This window comes from Lupinus angustifolius, unplaced genomic scaffold (genome assembly GCF_001865875.1).
Source record: "Lupinus angustifolius cultivar Tanjil unplaced genomic scaffold, LupAngTanjil_v1.0 Scaffold_87_30, whole genome shotgun sequence".
In the NCBI taxonomy this organism is placed as follows: Eukaryota; Viridiplantae; Streptophyta; class Magnoliopsida; order Fabales; family Fabaceae; genus Lupinus; species Lupinus angustifolius.
In genome coordinates this window covers 26-7,923 of record NW_017724338.1, presented here as the reverse complement: position 1 = coordinate 7,923, position 7,898 = coordinate 26, and the positions used below count along the sequence as shown (strand labels likewise).

The 7,898-nt window shown below is 39.1% G+C and overlaps 1 protein-coding gene across 1 annotated transcript; it reads right to left on the bottom strand.

Annotated features, from left to right (window-relative positions):
* Window positions 1–5,535: 5,535 nt before the first annotated feature.
* LOC109339658 lies at window positions 5,536–7,092 on the bottom strand. The gene is made up of 2 exons (XM_019577131.1): window positions 6,620–7,092; window positions 5,536–6,406 (listed from the first exon to the last, which is right to left on the bottom strand). The coding sequence occupies exons 1-2, from the start codon at window positions 7,090–7,092 to the stop codon at window positions 5,536–5,538; spliced, it is 1,344 nt and encodes a 447-aa protein (XP_019432676.1).
* Between the last annotated feature and the right edge of the window lie 806 nt (window positions 7,093–7,898).

Below are 7,898 nucleotides of genomic sequence, written 5' to 3'. Positions count from 1 at the left end.
TGATAATGAAATGCAAAAATATTAGAAGATACAACAGTATATTCAGGATAAATGGGGGAAGCTTTAGTTGAGTTTGATACTCACCTTATTCTCAAGCTAGTTTTCTTATGTTTCTTTTTAAGACTAGAGTACAGACAACACGCCAAATATATTAAGAAAAGGCTAGAACATTACAAAGAGAACATAAAATAGAAAGCAAGAAAAAGAACAATAAAGCAACCCACAGGAAGCAATTACAAGTATTTGAACCTAAAGTTAGGAAGCCTATATCTATTCATGTTGAACTCAAGGGAAATAAAGGAAGGGACAATGTCCTACCACGAGTTCATTTTAGAATAAATTCCAAAGGTAGCAAGCTTGTACGCACAAGCATTCCCTTCTCTAAAAATATTGGATATTTTAAACTCCATAGACCTGATTAACTCACAGTAATGGTTCTACCTACGAAGAAGCTTCCAAGGAGGAGCAACCTTGCCATTGAAAATATCCACCACCAATGTAGAATCACATTCCAACAGACAATATGCCAACCTTTAGAATGAGCCAAAGTAATGGATTTTATTGCAGATGAAAGGTCTGCAAAAAGGGAATCCTCAATCTCAAAGTATGTTGCAAAGCAACCTCAGAAAGCTCCATTATTATCTCTAAAAATTCCACCACCTTCATCCGTGTTAATTTTTAACCAACCAGATGTGGGAGGGTTCCAAATAAGCTCAATAATTTTAGGCGATTTGTTGTAATTTATGGCAACATTAAACGCCTTAAGAATGTTGAATTCCGACAAAGATGAAGTGGCATAAAAAATGGTTGAATTACCACTAAGAGTAGCATTGTTTTTTATCCTATTGATGGTTTGACTGGTGGAGATTTTAAGCCCATCAAAACGGAATTTATTCATGTAGAACCAGATTGTTGAGATCGTGTTGAGGACCCCTACAGTGATGACAAGCTTGGTTTGAGGGCTCCAATTTTTATTACCAATAGGAAAGATGATCTGAGCAGAAGAGGTATTAAAAGGGGTATTGATCATGCTACTAAGCCAATACCACAGGGTAGAAGCAAAATAGTAGCTAAAAAAAAAGAGGATTCTCGATTTTTAGAGTAGAGGTGGCAGATAGAGCCTAATGATAAGCCTCTTCTTTGTAAATTCTCATTTGTGGGCATCTTGTTCATATGTAATCTCCGAGTAACAAAAGATTTAGAGGAAGGGATAGAGTTGGACCAAATTGTTTTACACCAGTTTAACTGATTAGTAGTTGGACAGATATGGTTGAAAGCAACCTTTAGGGATAGCCTACCATCACTAGAATTCTTCCAAATGAGCTGATCTTGCTGGTTAGCAGAAGTTAACTGTATTTTTCCTATTTCCACTACAATCTAAGGATGTGAAACATCCAGTCAGGAATGATCCAATGAGAATGACAAATGAAATCAGCAACAGAGGTTATCAATGAGGCTTTAATTTCAGTGGGAAGGTTCCAAGAGTTGGCCAAAGGGGTTCCAGGCCAGTTATCCAACCAATAATTAATGTCCTTACCATTTCCAACAATCCACTTATAGTTTGCAGTGACATTATGGCAATTATTTCTAATACGAGGCCAAATAGAGGATTTAATATAGGAAGAGGTAGGCTTATTGACTTTGCAGAACTTGTTTCTATAGAACAATGCCCAGTCCTCTTTTGGAGGAGACATTATCCCAAGTCAGTTTGAGAAGAGCAGCCTAGTACAAAGCAGACAGAGATCTTAGTCCCAATCCGCCGTCAAGAGTATACCTACAAACTTGATGCCAAGCCGCAGTAACCAATGTCCAGACCTTTGTGTCCCCACACCATATAATGTTTCTAATGATTGTATCGAGAAACTTCAAAAGCTGAGAAGGCCAGGAGTAAACATGAAAACTGTAAAGCAAAATGTTGTGAACAATTGATTTAACTAGCTCCACTCTACCCATTATAGATAAAGCGGGTCATTTCCATTTAGCAAGCTTGTTCACAATTTTTTCCGCAATTGGTTGCAAGTGGATCCTCCAGGGCTGGCCTTTAAAGATAAGGACACCCAAATAGAAGAAAGAAAGAAAGATTACTAGTTTAAAAGCCCAACCATGAGGACAAGTTAAGAATCTTCCTTGTAGAAGATTGTGAATAGAATCTACACTTTCATAGATTAATATATTGGCCCGAGGCTTCGGTATAGTCATTCATTAAATCTTTTAGCACAAATAGCTTTCATTTAATTCCCTTACAGAAAACCAAAATGTAATTTACATAAAGGACATGGTTAGGAGTTTGAAGCCTAGCAGGACCAGAAATTGGGCTGATTTTCCTATCTAAGACCAACATTGTGATCCCTCTACTGAGAACATCTTCGGCAAGGCAGAAAACAAGAGGAGAAATAGGGCCCCTTGCCTGACCCCCATTTTACAACCAAAGAAACTAGTGTTTTGATTATTAACCGATATGGACAGATTGGCAGATAAAAGGATTACACTAATCTAGTATGTGAATTTGTTATTAAAGCCAAAAGCTTTTAGAGTGTCAAGCAAGAAGGCCCAATTCATAGTGTGAAAGGCTTTCTTAATTAACGTCCTTACCATTTCCAACAATCCACTTAGAGTTTGCAGTGACATTATGTCAATTATTTCTAATACGAGGCCAAATAGAGGATTTAATATAAGAAGATGTAGGCTTGTTGACTTTGCGGAACTTGTTTCTATAGAGCAATGCACAATCCTATTTGGAGGAGACCATATCCCAAGTCAGTTTGAGAAGAGCAGCTTGGTACAAAGTAGACAGAGATCTTAAGCCCAATCCTCCATCAAGAGTAGACCTACAAACTTGATACCAAGCCACAGTAACCAATGTCCTGACCTTTGTGTACCCACACCAGATAATGTTTCTAATGCTTGTATCTAGAAACTTCAAAAGCTGAGAAGGCCACGAATAAACATGAAAACTATAAAGCAACATGTTGTGAACAATAGATTTAACTAGCTCCACTCTACCCATTATAGATAAAGCAGATCATTTCCATTTAGCAAGCTTGTTCACAATTTTGTCCGCAATTGGTTGCAAGTAGATCCTCCTAGGCTGGCCTTTAAAGATAAGGACACCCAAATAGAAGAAAGAAAGATTACTAGCTGAAAAGCCCAACCATGAGGACAGGTTAAGAATCTTCCTTGTAGAAGATTGTGAGTAGAATCTACACTTTGATAGATTAATATATTGGCCTGAGGCTTGGTGATGTGAACCTCGTGGGTAAAAGGCTCTTGAAACGATCTATCTTGGTTAGTGTATGGCCTAGGCTCACGGTTGAGTTAAGCCTTTCAGATATGCAGCAGAAATAACTTGTGTTTGGATAAAAGAAGATGGAAAAGATATGAGGTGAGGCGCCACAAACAATTCAGTTGTTTGATAAGCCAAGTGATGCTCGCCACAAGAACTTGGTTCTTGATAAGAACTTCTAATCTTGGTTCAGCCAAGAAGGTTTGGAGAATACCCTCACAAGGATCTATAAGCATTACATATATAGGCAAGCCTCTATGGCTCCCTCGGTTGGAATCATAAAGTGCATGACTTGCACGCTTACATTGGATACTCTAAAAGCAATGAATCTACTCCTGATCTAGATTATATTCGAGTAGTAAAATAAATGACACATGTGCCTTATTACAATTGAAAACAAACTTAATGACTTGACCAATTGAACTTCATTGCCATGGTTGGATGAGCATGAGATTCCCTTCCATATTAAGTGCACAGATCTATCATTAAGTGAAATGGTTAAGAGACTTGAAGACTCCTTAATGCTCACAAGCAAGCTTTGATGAGCTTCATAGGATTCTTCCAATTTGGCACATGGCAAATGTTGAGTTTATGCCTTGTTAATGCTCCTCTTGTTAATGCTCCTCGGTTCCACTTGATATTGGCATAGGATTCCTTTGTCAAGGAATGAATTTCCCATGGCTAAGTTTGGCTGAAGAGCACACTAAATAAGATAGGATTCCGTTGGGATGAGTTGGTAGGCTACCAAGGGCTAAGTTATGTGCATAAAACACCTTTAATGCACCATTAAAGCCTCAAACGGTCATATGCAATTTCCACACGAGCAACTTTGCTCCAATGGCCTTAGAATTGACTTGGGATGCTTCAGAATGAATTATGCTGAGGTGGTTTTAGCTCCAACGGTCCAGAAATAGCTTTTAAGCTTCATAAATGGTCCTTTAAGCCTTTCCACGGTCATCTTGAAGATTCCCTCGAGCAAATGTCTTCCAACAGTCATATTATACTCTATTTACCTGCCAAATAATATTAGACAAAGTTAGAATATGTTTGGTTCACGAAAATATTAAGTTGGTCCAAGCATTAAAGTGTCGGTTACACTTTTAGGCTTGTCTTAACTACTCACGAGTCAAATTTTATTCTGGTCAATTTCTATGGGCAGATTTATTACAAACATGATTTAATTAATTAAACTAAGTGTTGGACAAAAGTTAGCCCACATATTTATTATAGAAATTAAAATGACTCAATACTTATTAAATTGGCTAGGCCTTACTCGGTTAGGCTACGCCCAGCGCCTGATGCAGCATGCTAGGCGCATGCGCCTCGGTCAGATTTCCTAGCCAGGCCAGTGTGGCCCAGCACCTAGTGCATCACTGGGTGCACAAAAGTCCCCAACCCGGTCAGGGTTGTCTCGGTCAGGAATTGAGCCTGATGCGTCTGGCTCCATGCTAGGGCCATTTTTTGCGCCTTGCCCAGACCCGTGGCCTGAGTCTTGCGCATGGCCTAGTCCAGCCTTGGTTTGGTCAGTGCCATGGACCAAGATGCTAGTGAGCATCTTTACACCCCCTTGGGCTATTTTTGGCTCACCATCATGGATAAATATTATGAGTTGTCCAAGGGCATTTTGAGCCCTTTTTGCCCGAGCCCTAGTCATAGGACCACTTATGCCTTCACCCCCCTTTTTGAAGAGATTTCGACCTCCAAATTGTATCTTCTTCACCTACATCAAAAGGAAACAAACCATCAATAGTCACAATATCATCATTAGATAAATACTTCCCTTGTTTTCGGATGTGTGTTGATTTGGCATCATATTTAGTAAATTCTACTTGATTGACTAAGCCATCCATGAGTCCAATCTCAAGACAAGTGATCATTGTCTTTGGCTCCCATCCGTCATCAACTCCCTTAATGATTCCAAGCTCCTGAAAAATTCTAGAAATATTTTTTGGTAAAACAAAGTTAGTTGTGAAAACAAATAGAGGTATAGTGGGTTGTTTGGTTAGAACAACTCTTTGATCCTCCACTTTATCCATAAGGTATAGTGGCTTTTTCTCTTTTTGCTTCTTTTCACTCTCTCTTGTTTTTCTCTCTTTTTCTTCTTTTTTTTTCTAGAGCAATTTTTCTTTTCAAGATACGCTTGTTCTCTAACACTTGTTCAGGTGTCAATGGAGAAGGTATCACCCTCCTTTTGTTGTGTATCAATGTGTACTTGTTTGTTCTTCCATCATGTGTTGCTTTTTATCATACTGTCATGGACGTCCTAGTAGCAAATGACTAGCTTCCATGTCCACCACATCACATAGAACCGAATCTTCATAGTTCCCAATAGTGAATGGAACTTCCACTTGTTTGTCAACAAGCATTTCTCCTTCCTCACTCAACCATTGTAAATGGTAGGGTGTGGGATGTGTCTTAGTCTCAAGGTTTAGTTTTGATACTAGCCTTGAACTAGCCACATTTGTGCAACTTCCACTATCAATTATCAAACAACAAACCTTACCACCAACTAGACATCTTGTATGGAAGATGTTTCCTCTTTGGTCAGCTTCTTGGTCTTTGATTTGGCTCCCTAGTAGCCTCCTCACCACAAGCAAGTCTCCTTCAGGAACTTTAGCATCTCCCTCCTCATGACTATCCTCTTCATCACTTGAAGCCTCGGATTGAGATTCTATCTCTCCATTAGTCATGATCATTGTCTTCCTTGTAGGGCATTGAGAAGCAATGTGTCCAAGGCCTAAGCACTTAAAACACTTGACATCTCTACTTCTTTGACTTGGAACCACGGCCAATTTACCTTGGTTTGTAGTCACGGCTCCCTTGGTGCTAGATGTAGCTTCCTTCATTAGACTCTCCTTCTTGAGTTTCTCCACCCATCTTGATGATTGATACTTGGAACTAGAACTAGAAGAGAATTTAGAATTTTTTCGCCTTAGTTGCTCCTCTACCTTCATTGCTTGTTGCACGAGATCATCCAACTCAACATAGTTTTGTAATTCAACAATGTCTTGGATGTCTTGATTCAATCCATGTAGAAACCTTGCCATAGTGGCTTCTCGGTCTTCATGGAAACTGGATATCTCCTTGAAATATTCATCAACACTTTTAGACCCTTGTGCGAGCCTTTATAGTTTGTTATGAATATCCCGTTGATAGGAGTTAGGAACAAACCGCCTCCTCATGATCAGCTTCATTTCTTCCCATGAGTCAATTGGTTCAGCACCAATTCTCCTCCTTTCTTTTTGAAGTTGATCCCACCAAACCATGGCATACTCCTTGAACTCCAAGGCTGCCACCTTCACCTTCTTCTCCTCATTGTAAGAATTGCAATCAAACACTTGTTCAATTTTTAATTCCCACTCAAGGTAAGCTTCCGGATCATTCTTTCCAATAAAGGTTGGAACCTTTATCTTGATTCCTTCTACTTTGTTGTCTTCAGCCACCTTCACCTTCTTCTCCTTATTGTAAGAATTGCAATCAAACACTTGCTCAATCTTCAACTCCCACTCAAGGTAAGCTTCTGGATCATTTTTGTTAATAAAGGTTGGAACCTTTACCTTGATTCCTTCTACTTTGTTGTCTTCTCTTCTCCTCCCTCTCCTTGCTTTCCTCCTTTGCCTACCCCTATCCGAGTCACTTGAGCTCCAATGGGCTCGGTTGTCAAGCCTTCTATCATACTCCAACTTCATTTGCTCCATTTGTCTTTGGAGTGTTTGAAATTGTGTTGTGATCATGGCATGTAGGGTTGCCGTCCTTGGGGACAATGGAGAACTATCACTTCCGTGATTAGACATTTCACTCAAACTCATGTCTATCACTCACTTTTTCTTTGTGGAAAATGTAGGAACTTGTGTATCACTCAACACTCTATCCTCCACGGCCTTCTTAAGTAAACCAAGTTTTGAACCAAGAATTTTGTGAAAGAAAATCCCCCCAACTTCTCAAAATTGGAACGTTGTGACTTGAGTTACACCTCAAAAGAAAGAATTGAACAATTCTGTAGAGACTTTTTTCGGATTCTTTGAACTTTTGACGAATCACTTTTGACACTTTAGATTTTTTTTTTGGACTTTTTGACACTTTTGGATTTTGATTTTGGACTTTGACTCTTTTTGACACTTTTTGATTTTTGATTTTGGACTTTGAAAGAAAAGATAAAGAAAGATAAAGTAAGATGAATATACTCACGGCCAAAAGAAGATTTTGTGAACACCAAGCAAGAGACTAGCTCTGATGCCACTTGATGCGAACCTCTTGTGTAAAAGGCTCTTGAAACGATCTATCTTGGTTGGTGTATGGCCTAGGCTCACGGTTGAGTATTGGTTGGTGGATGGCATAGGCTCACAGTTGAGTTAGGCCTTTGAGATATGCAGTGGAAATAACTTGTGTTTGGATAAAAGAAGATGGAAAAGATATGAGGTGAGGCGCCACAAACAATTCAGTTGTTTGATAAGCCAAGTGATGCTCGCCACAAGAACTTGGTTCTTGATAAGAACTTCTAATCTTGGTTCAGCCAAGAAGGTTTGGAGAATACTCTCACAAGGATATAATCCTCTTTGATTCACAAAGGAATACAATTTAGTTTTGACTCAATGTGTTTATTTCATAGCATGAA

Coding starts and splice junctions, on each gene's coding strand:
- LOC109339658 (XM_019577131.1), bottom strand. CDS start 7,092: ATGAGTTTGAGTGAAATGTCTAATCACGGAAGTGATAGTTCTCCATTG. Junction 6,407..6,619: donor GAATTAAAAATTGAACAAGT/GTTTGATTGCAA, acceptor CAAACTATAAAG/GCTCGCACAAGGGTCTAAAA.